Consider the following 19,013-nt stretch of genomic DNA (forward strand, 5'->3'; position numbering starts at 1 on the left):
CACAAACCATTTTGGGATGCTAATTCTATTTAAATGATTATTTAATGACAACGTCAAACAAAGTCAATGCAACAAAAAGGCAAGAATGGACTTTTAGAATTCTTTCTGTTTGGCAACAAACGACCCAGAAACGGAGAAAGGTTGCAGCTGGCTCCAAGCTCTGCTGGTAATTTTCTGAGTGACCTTGGAGAAATTGATTCACTTCCTTGAACCTTGATGGTCTTATTCACAGTGGAGTCAAGAACAAGAATTCGCCTTCCAGGGTTATGGTATTGTGAACTCTGAACAAGGGGCTCAGTAATAATGGTGTTACAATATCTGGTGTCACAGGTTACTAAAAAAACTTTAGAGTCTAAGAAAACTCTCTTTAAATAAGGCCCAAAGGAGCATCCTATGGAAAATGCAGGAAAGGAAGGAAAGGAAAGAGGACCTTGCAGATCATCCTCTTTCCCCTTTGGGCACTGGCACACACATCCTAAAATTCTCAGTGGCAAGGATGAGGGGGTCCATGGTGAGCTCTGTAGTAAACGCTTGGAAGAGTGCAAATCAGCAGAGTTGGTATTTTTTAATGGCATTTGTTTCGTGCTTACTGTGTGCCAAGCACTATACTAAGCCCTGGGGTAGATACAAACTAATCAAGCTGAATGTAGTCCGGATCCCGCAGGGTCACAGATTTTAATCCCCATTTTACAGATGAGGTAACTGAGCACAGAGAAATTAAGTGACCAAGATGACCCAGCAGACGGGTGGCGGTACCAAGATTAGAACCAAGGTCCCATGACTCCTGGGCTTGTGCTCTTTCCACCAAGCCGTGCTGCTCTTCTGTCTTACCATCAGTCCCTTGTCTATGTCCTTCCTCTGGCCTGGAACTCCCTCCCTCTCCACATACACCAGTCCATCACTCTCCCCACCTTCAAAGTCTTAATAAGGTCATATCTCCTCCAAGAGGCCTTCCTCAGTAAACAGTGCTCTGCACACAGTAAGCGCTCAAAAAATACAATTGAATGAATGAAGCCCTTTCTTCCTCAGCTCCCTCTCCCTTCTGCATTGCACGTGGATCTGTACCCTTTAGGTCCTTGGTGTTCACCCGAGACTCAACCCCTCAGCACTTATGTCCATATATGTAATTTATTTATATTAATACCTGCCTTTCCTTCTAGACTGTAAGCTCCTTTGGAGCAGGGAACATGTCTATCAACTCTGTTGCACTGAATTATCTCGAGGATTCAGTGCAGTCCTCTGCACACAGTAAGCTCTCAATAAACACCATTGATTGATGGATTGATTGCAAGAGCACCACTTTCAGAGCATACAAGAGTTGATTATATATGTACTTTACACCGAAAAAAAACAATAAACCCAGGGCTTTGTCAACTCTAATTTTAGCCACCTTCTTCATATACGAGGCAGGACTGAAGCACAGAAACTGCCATTTCCCAAAGTGAAAGATTAGCTCATCCTTTTAGGTTTGGTTAGACCGTAAGCTCCTTGAGGGCAAGGACCACATCTCTTTACTCTACTGTGCTCTCTCAGGTGCTAAGCACTGTGCTCTGCCAATGGTAGGCACTCAATCAATGGCTTTTTTTGAGCACTTACTATGTGAAGAACACTCCACTAAGCTTGGGAAAGTATAAGAAATGACTGATGGGGTTTTTTAGTCTTCAATTACTGTCTTCCCTGCCGTGCCACTGAAACCCCAGTGTTCCACTAAAGTGAAAAAATAGCTGAATAGGTGAAAAAAAGAAAGAAAAACAGGAAAAAAGATTCCTCCAGCCAAATTAAACTGCACTGATTAACAAATAATAAGTGATAACTGACTCTGTCCTATCCACTTCAGCATCCTCCTCTTGATACAGGCCCAGAGAATCAGAAAGTTCTCAAATTCTGACATTAGACTCTCCTGATTGTATTGCACTGAAAAATAGGAAACAGGTCTCCTAGGGCAATCTGTTGCTGCCTGAATCAAGTTCTGAAGTCTTGAACTACCAGTCAAAAAGCTACCTTCCTGATCAATTCATTTAAATCACTGACCAGTAACTCTGAAGCCTCATTACATCCAGAGCCTGACATTCAGGAGCAGAATGGAATGATGCAGAAAAAGCCACAGAGTCTTTAAAGGCTTGGCAATTTTAAGATGGTGAGAAAAAGACCAAAATCCCACTACCTCATAGTGCCCCATTTGTACAGCGTCTTGTATTGGAGTGGTGCCGTCCATCCCTTTGCAGTTCACGTCAGCTCCTCTTTTCAATAGCTCATGTACTGTCTGGTAATAACCTTCCACACTGGCTTCGTGAAGTGCGGTCCAGCCTATACACAAAAAGAGAAAGGCAACATATGCTAAAACACTTAATCATCTTAGATTAGTCACGTTTCAGTTATCTCTTTAAAAATACTTCAGCATTAAAGCTAACCATGTGATAAGTCTTTAAATACAGGGAACAGTCATTTCTACAAGAGAAAAATAATTACCGTACTTAACAAAAATCTGAATTTACCCTGATACATACATGTCCAAACCTGGGGAGATTTGTGGCCTTCAATCCTATATAAACATTGAAAAGGGAACCCTACCTAACCCAGCCCTGAGTGCTCTGTGAGTATAACAGTCCACAATATGCTATATAGCTCTAGTAGTAGAGATATAAGCATATCTGTCCTCCATATCTGAAAATCTTTTCATTTAGAGGACGATTTGCAGACTGCAAAAGAAAAAACAGAAACTCAATTTTCGTCTCTGTGCTTACGGGTTTCGTCTGACCGTATGCCTCGTGGCCAAATCTTGAAAATCATAATAATGAGGTTCAAAACAAAATATTAAACAATTAGCCTTGATAAAAGCCACGCAAACCATTTTCCTAATGCTATTCCTAAATCTAGCCCTAACCTTAACCTGAGTCTTAACCCTAATCCTCAAGTCACAGCATTTAATTTTATTATGCTGCTGCTGGTTTTCGGCTTTACCAGGGTTTTAAAAATTTTGATTATCTGCCATGTGATTATTTGTAAATCTACAGATATACACAAACTCATTCAGTCGATCATTCATTCAATCGTATTTATTCACCACTTAAGTGTGCAGAGCACTCTACTAAGCACTTGGGAGAGTACAATACAGCAATAAACAGATACATTCCCTTCCCAAAAAGAGCTTACAGACTAGGGTTGGGGAAACAGATATTAATATAAATTACAGATATGTACATAAGTGCCGTAGGTCTGGGAGGGGAAGGGGGCTTAGCTGAGGGGAGGTGAAGGGGGAGAAGAGCGGGAGCAGAGGGAGCAGAGGGAAAAGGGGAGGTTCAGTCCTGGTTCCAACCCTGGCCTCATATGGTTCCTCCTGTGCAGCTCTGCTGTCTATCAGGTAGAAAGAGTACTGCTCTGCGAATCGGGAGACCTGGGCTTTAGTCCTGGCTCTGCCTGTACTTAGCTAGTGGAGATGAGCATAGCACATGGTTTTTGCAATGTGCTGCCCCCCCCGCCCACCTACTTCCTCACCGCCCCCCGTGTCCCAGCAGGAACACGACCGGCAAGGATGAGACTGTGCAAGTGACACTGGGCGAGGCATTAGCACTACGATCAATTCCTTTGCTTAGCGTCCTGAAGTCTCAAGACCGAGATTCCCTCCCCTCCACGATAAATTTCCTGATTAATCCCCATTTTCCTGGACCCCCTCAGGCACAGTATCACTCATGAACAGATCTGTTAATTATTTATTTATCGATTTAACTGCCTGCTTTTGCTTCTGTGATTGGTATCTAAATTATTAGTCTTACCTATGCATATTTGGCCATGTGTCATTCGTTCATTCATTCAATAGTATTCATCGAGCGCTTACTATGTGCAGAGCACTGTACTAAGCGCTTGGAATGTACAATTCGGCAACAGATAGAGACCATCCCTGCCCAATGACGGGCTCACAGTCTAATCGGGGGAGACGGACAGCAGAGCAAAACAGAACGAAACAAAAACAAGACATTATCATGATAAATAGAATCATGGGGATGTACACCTCATTAACTTCATTAACAAAATAAATAGGGTAATAAATAATATATACAAATGAGCAGAGTGCTGAAGGGAGGGGAAGGGAGGAGGGGATACTTATCCCTCTTGTGAAATCGTAGGTTTCTTGAGGGCAGAGTCTGCGTCTTCTACCACAATTGAATGTTTCCAAGCACCTAGACAGTGCTCTCAAATCAGGGGCTCAATATATTTGTTAAGTGCATATTATATGCCAAGCACCGTATAAAATGCTGAAGTAGATACAAAATAATTAGATCCCACATGGGCTACCAGTAAGCAGGAGGAAGAACAAGTAACGAATCCCCATTCTGCAGATGAGGGAACTGAAGCACAGAGAGGTTAGGTGACTCACCCAAGGTAATGTGGCAGGTAAGTGGCAGAGCCGGCATTAAACCACAGTTATTATATCCAGTTGACGAAGATGATGGTGGTATAGTCTGCTTTCTTTTAAGCTTGGAGTAACTGATTTTCGGCTCTTAAATTAGAGTTTCTTTGAAAGAGTCTAGCCTTCTAAGGCAACAATCGGACAGTCAAAATGGACAAAGTGTATCAATAGGGGCCTGACCAGACTCGCATTGAGTAGAGTAGGAGGATCACCTGGAGGTGAGCCAGGTAAGGTTTGGGGAAGGGACTGGAGGGAATGGAAGTGAGCCAGAAGAATGCCACTTCTGGGTTGCCTCAATCAGAAACATTTATAATAATAATAATAATGATGATGTTGGAATTTGTTAAGTGCCTACTATGTGCAGAGCACTGTTCTAAGCGCTGGGGTAGATACAGGGTAATCAGGTTGTCCCTCGTGAGGCTCACAGTCTTAATCCCCATTTTACAAATGAGGTAACTGAGGCTCAGAGAAGTTAAGTGACTTGCCCACAGTCACACAGCTGACAAGTGGCAGAGCAGGGATTCGAACCCATGACCTCTGACTCCCAAGCTCGTGCTCTTTCCACTGAGCCACGCTGTGTGTCCAGAGCTTGGAAGAATGGAACAGAGTTAGTAAAAAAAACATCTCTGCCCTCAAGGATCTTACAGTTTAGCCTCAGAACTCTCACAAAAATTTCCAGATAGCACGCGCAAGAGCAAGGGCTTGGAACTCAGAGGTCGGGGGGTTCTAATACTGGCTCCGCCACTTATCAGCTGTGCGACTTTGGGCAAGTCACTGAACTTCTCTGTGCCTGTTACCTCATCTGTAAAGTGGAAATTCAGACTGTGAGTCCCACGTGGGACATAGTAAGCGCTTAAATACCATCCTCATTATTACTATTATTATTATCGATCGATCGTATTTATTAAGCATTTACTGTGCAGAGCACAGTATAAGTACTATACAACAGAACTGGTAGACATGTTCCCTGCCTACAACGAGCTTACAGTCTAGAGGAGAGGACAGACATTGGTATAAATAAATAAATTAGGGTTATGTACATAAATTCTGTGGGGCTGAGGAAGGGGTGAATAAAGGGGACAAACCCACGTGCAAGGGAGACACAGAAGGGCATGGGGGAAGAGGAAATGAGGGCTTGGTTCGGGAAGACCTCTTGGAGGAGATATGCCTTTGCTCGGGGGGTCGCGTAACTAATTTTACTGAACAAATATTCCTGAATCCACCCCACGTGAAGCTGAGCTCATAAACCAAAATCTGTAACACAGAACTACAACTTGGCATCACATTATAGGTGGAACTGCAACTCACCAGCGTAGTTTGGTCGGTTTACATTCGCACCTAGTTTTAGACACTCCCGGACAAGATCTGAGTCACCTCTCTCAGCAGCTTTATGCAGGAGCGAGTCTCCATAAATATCTCTCCGGTTGATATTTGAAAGTTTCATTACTTTCTTGGGAGGTTCTTTTGCTGTAAAAACATAACGTAAATGTCTGGTAAACACAAATCTCTTCCCCATTTGTTCCTGAAATCACACCTCTTTTTTTAATGGTATTTTTTAATAGCATTACTATGCATCAAGCACTGTTCTAAGTGCTGGGTTAGATACAAGTTAATCAGGAGGGACACAGTCTCTGTCTGTCCCACATGGGGCTCACAGTCCAGTAGGAGGGAGAACAGGTATTGAATCCCCATTTTACAGTTGAGGAAACTGAGGCACAGAGAAGTTAAGTGACTTGACCAAGGTCGCACAGCAGGCAAGTGGCAGAGCCGGGATTAGAGCACAGTTCCTCTGGCTCCCAGGCCCTCATCCATTAGGCCACGCTGCTTCCTTGCTTCCTCTAGGAGGAATTTCCTGATGATTTTCTCCTCCCTAAGTCATCCTTCCAAATAATAATGATAACAATAACAATAATAATACTATTTGTTCAATGATTAATTTGTGCCAAATATTGTACTAAGCACTGGGATAGAGTCAAGATAATCAGGTCAAACAGTCCCTGATCCACATGGAGCTCACAGTCTAAAGGGAAGGGAGAACAAGGATTTAATCCCCATTTAACTAATTAGGAAACTGAGGTGCACAGAAATTAAGTGCCTTGCCCAAGGTTACGCAGCAGGCAAGTGGAGGAGCCCAGATTAGAACCCAGGATCCCTGGCTTTCTACTAAGCCTCACTGCTTCTATGTACTCACAGTCACACCTAGCACTTATGGATATCATTTCTACATATTCTACTATTTGAGCATTTATTTATTCACTTATTCATCTGTCCATTCCCTTTATTCCTCCAATTCTGAAATAATTTGGGGTCCGGCTCTTCATTAGAGTAGCTCTTTGGGGGCAGGAACTGTGGCTTTTACCTACCTCTATTGTCCTCTCCCAAGCACTTAATACAGTACAGTTTAATCTCAGCCTTGGTGGACTCAAGATCCATAATGTCTGAAAGAGTCCATGAAGTCCCATGAGAAACAGAATAGGTAAATGCAGATTTGATTTTGGTGATTTTACTGGGCAGACCTAACCAAAGCCAAGAACCATAGTGCCACTGGGTTGAGCTGGTGGCATGGTCACCTGACCCAATCTCTCTGCCAGAAAATAGAAGCTGGGTGAGTCCTTGGGTTTCCTTGTTTCTGTTTCTGAATCTTCCTTGATGGTGATGTAGTGGTATGAATGGTAGTTATTTAGGGTGCAGGGCCCTAAATAAAGACTTAAGAAAGCACCACCACCTCCCTTTCCCTAGTGCCTCCCCACTGCCTTTCTGACTTCCAGCCCCCTCTTTGACCAATGTAGTGATCCTCCTACTCTTCTCACTCACCCCGAACCCCCAACGATTGTCTATTCCTCTCCACATCAGGCAGAAACGTCTGACCATTAACTTCAAGACATTCCATCAGCTCTCTCTTCCCTACTTATGCTAGTTTCTCTCCCACTTCACCCCTCTCAAGCCATCCTACTCACTGTGCCTCATTCTCATCTCTCTCACCTTCATCCTCTTGCTTATGCCCATCCTCTGCCTGGAACTTCCTCCCCCTTCCCACCTTCAAAGCCCTTCTAAAATCATAAGCAACTGTAACCATGTTCATAAAAAAAACCCAGACTACAAATATTTACTTTAATACCGTGTCCCCAAATGGGCCCAGTATCCTTTTAGCATGCCCAAGTGTTCCATTCACTTGAACTGTGATTTTATGTGGTTTTCACTTTGGTCTCTTGGAATATTTTTTCCCCAAGCGAATGCAAAAAATGTGGGTGAAGAACTACATCTCTGGCATGCTCTGCCATGACTGTCCAGGATCCAAAAGCAAAGGAAAATGTTTGACTCATCACGAACAGTTACGAATTCCACTTTGCTTGAGATAGGCTTGGCAAGCCATCTGCCTGAAGTTTAGAATTTGAGTTGGCGGCGGGAATGTAACCATGTTTAGTAAATATCCAGCATGCTCCTTACCCATTTTATTTGCAATTCTTTTGCTTCTCCTTATCTCTTCACCACTATTTCTGGTAGAAGATGATTGCTGGCTTGACGGCGAGTATTCCCTTACTCTTTCATTCCGAACAACAGGATCATGTGTTCTGGAGGAAACATTTGATTTTCAGAATTACTATTAACTTCTCCATAAATGATTTTAAGGGGTCACATTATATTTCAACCATAGGCCCCAACCTTCCATTGTGAGTTTGGGAGTGAAAAGATGCAGGGATTTGAGTGTGTGTGTGTGTATGTGTCAGGGTGCGGGGGGGGAGATTTGGCCAGGAGGGGACAGACTTCAAAGGACAAACAGGTCATAAAGTCACTACTCTGGGTCTCTATAACACCAGCTGGCCTTGCCAAAGACTTGGGATGAGTGGGGCTGAAAGTCCAGCTCCAATAGCTTTGGGGGCTCCCACCAGGGTGACCGGGGGACTGCCGTTAATAAACTGGACCTCCAGAAGCAAATAACATCGTACATTTTAAGCCATCAAGACATCATGTGACTGCCAATCTGTGGAAGTCTGCCCAATTCACCCAGAATCAGCCTGAAAATAATCAATCATTGGTATTTACTGAGCATTTACTGTGTGAAGACCACAAAACTAAATGCTTGGAAAATTACATTATGATATTGTTTTTCTGGGGGACCCTTTCTCCTCACCCCCAATTGCTTTAGAGCAATTACATTCCCCTCTCTGATTACTTAGACACCTAGCCATTATTCCCTTATCCCCGTGGAGATGGAACTTATGATTTCCACATAACTTTTACGATAATTCGGTCGCTAAAGTTGTTAAGGGGAACGAGAGCACGTCAGCATAAAGTATCATAAGCCTTGAAAAATCTGAACAGCACATGAAGCCCCCAAAACAATCAGTTGTATTTCTTGAGCACTTACTGTGTGCAGAACACTGTACTAAGTGCTTGGTAAAGTACAATATAACAGAGTTAGTAGATACATTCCCTGCCTACAACCATCCTACTTAGCCCAGTCTTAATCTTATTTAAATGTTAATGTTAAATCCCTTATTTAAATGTTTAGATTTAACCATTATCAATCAATGATATTTGTTGAGCACTGTACTGAGTGCTTTGGAGAGTACAATACGACAGAGTTGGTTAGACATATTCTCTGCCCACAATCAGCTTACAGCCTAGAAACAATTAAACACTTAAACATATTCCACCCAAGGGCAAGGGCAGCAGTGGTTAGGACAAGTTGTCAGGACAGAGCTGGGCAAAGGGAGAATGCTTTGGGAGAAAGGGAATAACCCTCAGGGAGCCCTATTAGATTGTGAGCCCCCTGAGAGACGGGAACCAGATCTAGTTCCCACCTGGGTACTCTCTCCGACCATTTAATGTAGTGTTCTGCACACATTAAGCGCTTAATAAATACTGTTACTACTATATAGCATTATAATAATGATAATAATAACAATAATAATAGTGGAATTCATTAAGGACTTACTAGGTGCCATACTGTACTAAGCGCTGGGGTAGACAGAGGATAATAAGGTCCCACATGAGGCTCAAAGAGTAAGTAGGAGGGAGAACAGGTACTGAATCCCCATTTTGCAGATGAGGGATCTAAGATCCAGAGAGTTGAAGTGACTTGCTCAAAGTCACACAGTTGCCAAGTGGCAGAGCCGGAATTAGAACCCAGGTCCTCTGACTCCCAGGTCTGCACTCTTACCACTAGTCCACACCGCTTCTATAGTATAGTAGTCTCTTCATCTGAAAAGTTGCTATATTCAAATTAGCGCCATTTAGCATTGAACAACTTCAGAAAAAATGTCCTGGGAAACTGAAAGTCTACTATTGTGATACAGGCTAAAACTAGAGTTGACTCTATTCCCCATTTCCAATATTTACCTGATAGAGTGTACCCAGGCTCCACTGCAACCTTTATGTTCCTTCACGGACTAAGTCTCAGTGCCAGATAGTGAATTCTGGGGGCTCAGGGCTGGTGCTATTTGGGGGCTGGTTCAACTCACTGCCTCACCCCAGAGCATCCTTCCTAAACTCGCGTCATATCTGTGATGCGTAGCTGTATAATCACAGGAAAGTGGATGGGAGAGGGCTGAGAGCCTCATTTCTAAAAGCGGCTCCAAATGATCTCTTTTAGATTAAGACTCTAAATTCACTGTGAGTAGGGAATGTGTCTACCAACTCTGGGGCATTGCACTCTCCCAAAAGCTTAGTACAGTGCTCTGCATATTGTAAGCACTCAATAAACACCATTGATCAACTGACTGCAAAATTTATGAAATGAAACAGGGAAGTTCTTTAACATCGGATCTGAGTTCTTGATAAACACTGTATTATGGGAAAATCCTTTTATAGTCAACATTAATTAAATGGGAATTAATTCCCAGAGAAGCAGCATGGCCTAGTGGATAGAGCATGGGCCTAGGAATCAGAAGAGCCTGGGTTCTAATTCTGCCACTCGTCTGCTGTGTGACCTTGGGTAAGTCACTTCATTTCTCTGTGCCTCAATTACCTCATCTGTAAAATGAGGATTGAAACTAGAAGCCCTATGCGGGACAGGGACTGTCTCCAACCTGATTAGCTCATATCTACCCCAGTGCTTAATACAATGCCTGGCACATAGTAAGCTCTTAACAAATACCATTTTTTTTTATAAAAGGAGCAGAAGGTTCAAGGATACCACCAATCTTGACACTTTCCGAATCAAAGTCCTATATTATTGTTATGTCTATCACTACTAAGAAACTTTACACCACGGTTATTTTACTGTATTAAAAATTGTAGAGATACAAAAACTATAAGGTACAGCACAGGAAGGCCGGGGCAGAAGCTGAGAAGCAGAGCACCATTTTGTCTTGACAGGACGCCATACTCACGCACAAATTGATTTGTGCCAACTTGTGGAGCATGAGATCAACAGACTTGTGAGATGAGAAATAACATTCCCAAATTTGTCTATCATACTATATCCAAATTATATAATAAAAACATATGATCTAGAGGTTGGGGTGTATTTTTTTATCAGGAGAGAAAGTTTTGTGGATTTAAATTGTTTTAAATTTTTCAGTGAGGGGTTAACTCTTGGACTGCAGTTTTATTAGCCCATTTAGTGGTCTGCCCCTGGGCTTGACCCAAGATGTACTGAGGGTGGAGTAATTAATTAATCCATCAGTCAGTGGCATTTATTGAGCGCTTGCTGTATACAGAGCACAGCACTACGCGCTTGGGAGAAGTAATGCAACCAGTAGGTAGACATGTTCCCTGGCCGCCATGAGCAGGGAGAAGCCTGTCCAGGGTATCTGTGATGATTCCCTTTTTAGTGGCTTCATTGGATTTGGCTCTCTTCAAGGAATCCTCACTATTTGCCCCACCTTGAGAACATGCAGGTGACTGAATGCCAGAAATGTGGGGGAAAGAGGCAGGGCACTAATATTTCTTCTTCACAGCTAAAGGAATTTTAATCTATCTCCTTTCCTTTATGGTATCTGTTAAGCACTTATTATGTGCCAGGCACTAAACTAAGCGCTAGGGTAGATGCAAGGTATTTAGGTTGGACACAGTCCGTGTACTATATGGGGCTCACAGATTTAATTCTCATTTTACAGATGAGGCAACTGAGGCACAGAGAAGTTAAGTGACTTGTCTAAGGTCACAGAGCAGACAGATGACGGAGCTGGTATCGGAACCCATGTCCTCTGACTTCCAGGCCCATGTTCGTTCTACTAGGCCACACTGCTTCTTCCTTTCCTGAGTGAAGATCAGAATACAGGCTAAACTGTACAACAATGAAGCAGAGGTTGACTCTTTCTGCTTCTGTTCTGCCATAAATGGTCATCGACCCCACACTCACGGCACTCGCAAGAGTAAGCAGCAGTTTACTCAAGGAGAATAAAACATCATTTGAAGACACACCTCAAGGACTCAGTGGGCCTCCGACGTATCCCGTAGGGGAGTGGTTTTTGAGGATCCTCCACTCGCCTGTTATTCACTCCATCCATCGACTTTGCAGCATTTCTTGTTGCTAGTGTTTTCAATCTGGAGGATCGCCTTATCGTACATGCCGAATCTGTGGCAGTCACAATGCCAGGGCTAATTTCGTTTCGATCTGAATTCTTTTCATTACTTGGCTCACCACAGGAGATGACATTTTGATGATCCAAGGTTTTTGAATCTAGAACAACCTGAAAAAAGCAAGTAAGCAGTATTAACAGGGATATCTGTGTCACAACGGAAAGCAAAGAATGGTTGCTTATACTAGGGTTATAAGCTCTTGGAGGGCAGAAAACATGGCTCTTCTGTTATATCAACTAATTGTATTTGTTGAGCGCTTACTGTGTGCAAAGTACTGGACTAAGTGCTTGGGAGAATACAATATTCCAGTTGTTATAGTCTTCCAAGGGCTTAGTGTAGTGCCTAGCACTCAGTAAGCACTCAAAAAATACCTCTGGTTGGCTGAATTCTGCCCGTGGGAGATAAGACCTATTCTCTCATTCAGTCCTATTTCTCATTCTCCCCAGCGTGGTACTAAAACCCAGTGGGGTCCTGGGGCTGAGAAGCTGAGGATTCCTCTTCCCCGCTAGGCTCTGGAGCTGGACCAGAGACTGGGTCCCTGTACAGTTAGGAGCTTGGGTGGGGTAACCCGAAAGCTCCTCTCACCTCCTTGGGGATCTGGGAGCTCCTCTTATCCCTCCCGGGGAGAAGAGAACTTCTTTGTGTCCACACCAGGTGTGGGTCAGAGGCGTTTCTCTCCCTGGGCCCTAAGGTCGGCGGGGGGGAGTCGGAGGAGTAGGGAGACGGGGTGCCCTTGCATCCCAGCTGAGATCAGACAGTGACTCTGTCCCTGGAAACCACAACCTTGGAAGCCCTGTCAATCAATCAATCAACGGTATTTATTGAGTGCTCGCTATGTGCAGAACTGTGTATTAAGAGCTTGGGAGAGTACAATACAACAGAAGTAACAGACATAATACTCCCATTTCCTCCCAGCTCCATTCCTTAAAAGCTCACTTACTTAAATGTAAAGTCGACACTGAAGAAAGAACACCACCGATGGAAAAAAACATAACTCAAATTCCTTAGATTTGATCATCATCATAATCCACATCTTTTACTAGGTACCAACTATTTAAATAGACCACTTTACTAAGTAGTGGGGAGCAATCAAAGACATGGACCTAGAAGAGTTTGCCTTTATATGGCGATATACAACTGACGAAAAGCAGAAAGGGAGTCCTTGGACAATAATAATAATAATAATGTTGGTATTTGCTGAGCGCTTACTATGTGCAGAGCACTGTTCTAAGCACTGGGGTAGATACAGGGTAATCAGTTTGTCCCACATGGGGCTCACATTCTTAATCCCCATTTTACAGATGAGGGAACTGAGGCACAGAGAAGTCAAGTGACTTGCCCACAGTCACACAGCTGACAAGTGGCAGTGCTGGGATTCGAACCCATGACCTCTGACTCCCAAACTCGTGCTCTTTCCACTGAGCCATGCTGTTTCCCAAAACCCCACAGAAGATGCAGTGCTGTCCTGCCCAGAGGCTTCAGTGTTACCATGACAGTAAAGGAATCCATGACTAGTCAGCACCCCAGCATCCCCAGGTAGAAGTACAATAGGAGGGGAAAATCAGTGTTTGGAGGAAATGTTGGTTGGTGGAAAGAGCAAAGGGCTGGAAGTCAGGAGATCCCTGTTCTATCCCAAGCTCTGCTGTTGGCTCATGACCTCTGTGTCCCAGAGTTTTCTCATCTGTAAAATTGGAATAAGATACTTGCTATCCCTTCCTCTTCAGGCCCCTGTGTGGGACAGGTCTGAACTGATTGCCTTAGTATAGTGGTCTGCACACGGTAAGCGCTCAACAAATACGATTGAATAAATAGGATTGAATGAATTGTCTTGTAACTAGTCCAGCATTTAGCACAGGACTTGGCACAGAGTTAGTGCTTAATAAAAACTATAATGAATTAATTAGTAGACCAGAATGGAGTCGGGAAGGAGATTGGATGCTGGAAAGCAGCGTGGCCTAGTGGAAAGAGCATGGGCCTGGGAGTCTGAGGACCTGGGTTCTATTCCCAGGTCTGCCACTTGTCTGCTGTGTGACCTTGGGCAAATCACTTGACTTCTCTGTGCCTCAGTTTCCTCAAGTGCAGAATGGAGATTCTCCCTCGTACTTATGACTAGGACTGAGTCTAACCTGATTAACCTGTACAAATACCCCAGCACTTAAAACAGCGCTTGACATAAAGTAAGCACTTAGCAAATACCACAGAAATGCCGGGGGGTTGGGGGAAGGGCACTGGTGGGGCATCAATTTTTGGAAAAAAAAAACCCAACCTTTGTAATTTTTGAAAAAGCTGGAAAAATTATAATCCGCTCTCTTCCTCCCAAGTAAAATGGCTGACACTTACTTGCTTATCTGATGTGTCCTTGGCTTCAGCCTCGGCTAACTGCTGAACGGCTTCAAATGACTGAACAGAACATTCAGGCTCCAAATTATTGTTTGGTATTTCAGTGCCACGATAATCTGTTTGAGTACAACTGGGTTCACTCTTAGAGTTGAGCCCGCTACCTTTCTCTGCTCCTTGAGAGGTGGGCTCCGACCCAGAATCTGACAAAGTCTTGAGGACTATCTGCAGCTCAGCTGACAAGTCATCATTCTTCTCACTTTCAGAGGTGCCGGAAAATAGAGTCTCTTCCACACAGTCCAACGAATGATTTGAAGGGGACGTTAGTTGTGGACTCTCTGTCTCACTGAGCAGCCTCCACTGGTTTGGGGGTTCCTGTGCTAATATTCTTGGTTTGAAAGGTGTTTTTTCCATACCCAATTCAGGTGACCCTCCCATACTCAACATTGGCTTATGAGAGCGATCTACTTCCTGGAAATCTCTTGCAGACCAGGTCAGCATGATGGGTCTCAGAGGATCTGGTTTCGAAGGCAACGTTCTTCTTAATGATGTCTCCTGCTCTTCTCTTCTGTAGCATATTGGAGTAGTGCTCCCTGAAATTATGTTTTCTTCATTGTAATACGGTGAATGCCGATCAGGAGTTCCAGGAATCCAGTGAAGCCAATTGGTCTCCTAAGAATGAAAGCAGCTCAGATTCAGAAGGTAAATTCAGAAAGAATTCACCAACCTACAGAAATGTTTCACCAACTAGCCCTCTCCGCTGACTTCATGGCTGCACTCGTGAGATTTTGTTAGTAGTATTATAGATTTCAATGGACTGCACTATCGCCAACATCTATATAATAACCCTTCACTTATTTTTTTAAAGGTATATAAAGTCATTCCACTAATAAAAAAAAGTTTGCTGGCCAATCAACACACAATTTTGGGACTATCTGGCTGTTTATATATGTGAGGCAGAAAAGAGGCTAAAAGTTAGAATGTTTCACAGCTGAGCATGAGTCATGAATTCTGAGGCCAGGGTTTAAAAAAGCATCCCAGCAGTGGCTGCCAAGATAAAAAGTGTGTAAGGATGGAGAGGCAATTTTCCTAGAGTGCTCAGTCCCGTGCCTGCTTCTGGCTCCTCAATTAAGAGGGCAGGAGAAAACTTGGAGGGAGCTCAGTGGAGCAATGAGGAAGATTAGTTGACTTGGAAGAGAGGACTCATGAGAAAAGCCTAACAGAACTGGGATCTTTTAGATGACAGAGCAGAAGGTTGAAGAATGATTCACAACAGCCTGAAGCTAGAGGAAGGGGCATTACACTGAACCCAACAGTCACCTCTAGCACTTCAGTATCTACATAATTCCCATCCTCAGTCCTTGGATATATATTGCATCTTGATGGATAAAATGTACAAGTGCTCAAGAGATTCTCTCAGGCACCCACTCAGGCCACCTCACTGTCGGTAACATCATTTTGAAACCAAAGGACAACTCTGCTGTATTCAACTGTTCAATCATTTATTCTGATTCCACTCTTTGTAGATATTCTGTGTTGGACTATACTATGTCAGGCTCTAAAACTCTCTATGGGCAGGGAACATATCTTGAACTTTTGGTACTTTCTCAAACAATCAGTATAAAGCATTTTCCTGCTGATTCCGAGATACAGAGTTTCAGTGGTAGGTACAGACTAACCTTCATTTCTGCTCTCTGGTAAAATCCAGGAATTCCAACATTTAGGCCTGCAATGACAGCAACAATGAATTATGCCTTTCCCCTTCATTTGAACATTTATAATTTTGTCCTTGAATTAAAGCTTATTTCTCTTGCTAGACTTTTTTGGACCCAGGTGGTTTTAGATCGCTCTGAATCCCCTTCTAAAGGAAACAGTGTGTGGTGAGCTCATGTCTACCCAAATTACCTAATCGTCCAAATAATTCAGGAAAAGAGAAAACTTGCCCTTTCATCCAACTTGTCCTAAATAATTGCAACAGGGTAGATTTGGATTGAGTCTTAATACCCTCAAACAAAAGGCAAAAAAAAAATCACATCTGCTTAGTAAAAGTAGAAAAAGGGAAGATGGAATAAAGAAAAAAGGTGGCAAAAACAACACTTCCTAATCTCTAAATAGGTATCCTTAAACAAAAGATGAGTGGGGAGCCCATTTAAGATTAGTTAAAAATAACTCAGGTGATTTATTGTACCACTGAGGGTCAGGCAAGATTATGATGTTTAAAGTAACCACAAAAGAGCTGAATTCTAGGACCCAAATCTATATATCTCTGAACACTCCTGTGTCCTGAAAATTTTGATATTAAGAAAAATTTCATCTAAGTGGGAACCTGATAAAGGTGGGAGATCTGAATCTATACCAACCATCAAAATAGAAGAACCTCTTTTTGAGCATAAAAAAAGGTTTTCTTTTATAACTGCATGTAAATCTGACTTTCACCTTCTCTAAATTTGCAGTCCTATTCTTTCCCCTCTTCTCACCTATCTTGATCGAAAAACCTCCCTTAAGCAATTCTTCCACCCCAGGGCTTCAAAATTCAACATGAATAGGAAGCTCCGTGTTTGAATTTAAAGATGTGTGTCATTCTTGGAAGAAAGTTGGAGTAAAATTGATTTTGAATTTTTTTTCAATGACGTGCAAAGCTGTGAGTGTGGTTAGTTATACTTCGAACAACAGTTCTGAATTCAAACTGTCTATCTGCCCTTTGGATTGAAAGAGATGCCACTGTTGGTGAGCTTGTAGCTCATAGGAACCAGGTGCAAAGGTCTGAGGAGTAATAAAAGGAGATCTGAAAACTTTGAGCTCCAGCTACCTATATGCTACCTAATCCCAGAGCCTCCGGAGAGGTAAGAGGGTGCCTTAAAGTGTTACTTTGGATGGAGAGTCCTCCTGTGGTAAAGTATGTAGTTAGGTGCATGAACCTTTAGGATCAGAATCAGAGAAAGAGTTGTGCCACCATTTCCAAATATCGTTATCTAGGGATAGGTGGGCCGGGGGGGGGGGGGGGGGAGGGAGGGAGAAGGAGCAGTTATTTTGACCAGAGGGAGTGTCTTTCATACATTTGGGGGAGAGCGGGTGGGCCACACACCAAATCCTCCCGTCCAGCTGATATTAGAGAAAGAGTGAAAGGAAAAGGGTGCCTGGATATTTTACTCTCCCAGATGCCAAGTACAGTGTTCTGCACAGAAGCAGCATGGCTCAGTGGAAAGAGCCCGGGCTTGGGAGTCAGAGGTCATGGGTTCTAATCCCAGCTCCACCGCTTGTCAGCTGTGTGACTTTGGGAAAGTAACTTCACTTCTCTGAGCCTCAGTTACCTCATCTGTAAAATGGGGATTGAGACTGGGAGCCCCATGTGGGAGTACCCGATTACCTTGTAACTACCCCAGAACTTAGAACAGTGCTTTGCACATAGTAAGCGCTTAACAAATGCCATCATTAGTAGTAGTAGTAGTAATACCATTTATGGCGATGATGTCCATTTTATACATTTATATTTGACCTCTCTAATTGAAGGTATTAGTATAATTGTCTCCCCAATTAAAGTGTAAGCTCCTTGCGGGGACGGAGTGTGTCACTTTTATTCTCTACTCCCCAAGGGGCTAGTACAATAATAATAATAATAATAATAATGTTGGTATTTGTTAAGCGCTAAGTGCAGAGCACTGTTCTAAGCACTGGGGTGGATACAGGGTAATCAGGTTGTCCTTTGTGAGGCTCCCAGTCTTAATCCCCATTTTACAGATGAGGTAACTGAGGCACAGAGAAGTTAAGTGACTTGCCCACAGTCACACAGCTGACAAGTGGTAGAGCAGGGATTCGAACCTATGACCTCTAACTCCCAAGCCCGTGCTCTTTCCACTGAGCCATGCTGCTTCTCTGAATAATGTATACTGCCCCGCACCAAGTGGGTAATCAGTAAATACTCATACTACTGCCATCATACACTCATTCGTATGCATTGAGCGCTTACTGTGTGCAGAGCACTGTACTAAGCGATTGGGAGAGTGCAATATAACAATAAACAGACACATTCCCTGCCCACAACAAGCTAACGGTCTGTCTCAGAGCCAGTCTCGGCCACAGTCAGTAACCCCTGCCTCCCTGTCACCGCGGTTCTTGGAGCTGCACCCGGGAAGGACATGGCTCTCTCACCTGGGTCAACTCTCAGGGCTGTAAGTAAAAAGTTTTCTATCTGGAACGCTGCCGTCGCAGGTAGCAGCATTAGTGGTGACAAGAGGGCGACACGCGTGTCAGCGATGACGGGCAGGGGCACTGCCTACCAGTCGGAAGGGCCACCACCACCGCCGTGACAAAACAATTTTCATCCTGGGATGGCAGTCACTAGACTTTTTCCCTAACCCGGGGTGAATTTCCAACCGGTTCCAGTTAACTTCCAGCACTGCTAACTCTGGAGCCTGGCCAGTTGCGGCCCAGGGTTCCTACTGGGCCCACTTCTGACTTAATGGGATGCTACAGACCCGAGAGGGAAACAGGAGCAGGCGTGGGGTGTGGGAGGTGAGTAGGGCACGGAAAGTGAGGGGTATGGAAGGTCTGGGGCTCAGCGGCTAGGTCTACAAAGCGGAAAGTGAAGGGGAGGCTTGATGATTATCTGCTTAATCTGTTCGAGACAGGGATATAATGTGGAAAATTCAAGTTCCAGAGGGTAATTTTTGGCTGGAATTATCCTGCTGGGCTATATACAGCACTTCAGTTAACTTCATTAGATGGCCATCTCTCCCCC

The 19,013-nt window shown here is 43.7% G+C and overlaps 1 protein-coding gene across 1 annotated transcript in view; it reads right to left on the reverse strand.

Annotated features, from left to right (window-relative positions):
- Window positions 1-19,013, reverse strand: part of ANKRD31 (ankyrin repeat domain 31) — a 96,499-nt gene that overhangs the window by 65,120 nt on the left and 12,366 nt on the right. Inside the window, exons 6-11 of the mRNA XM_029073141.2 lie at window positions 15,955-16,001; window positions 14,279-14,947; window positions 11,780-12,048; window positions 7,856-7,980; window positions 5,717-5,875; window positions 2,165-2,307 (exon numbers count right to left, since the gene is read on the reverse strand). Of these exons, the coding sequence (XP_028928974.1) occupies window positions 2,165-2,307; window positions 5,717-5,875; window positions 7,856-7,980; window positions 11,780-12,048; window positions 14,279-14,947; window positions 15,955-16,001 (1,412 nt within the window). The remainder of the gene's footprint in view (window positions 1-2,164; window positions 2,308-5,716; window positions 5,876-7,855; window positions 7,981-11,779; window positions 12,049-14,278; window positions 14,948-15,954; window positions 16,002-19,013) is intronic.

This window comes from Ornithorhynchus anatinus, chromosome 1 (genome assembly GCF_004115215.2).
Source record: "Ornithorhynchus anatinus isolate Pmale09 chromosome 1, mOrnAna1.pri.v4, whole genome shotgun sequence".
NCBI classification, from domain to species: Eukaryota; Metazoa; Chordata; class Mammalia; order Monotremata; family Ornithorhynchidae; genus Ornithorhynchus; species Ornithorhynchus anatinus.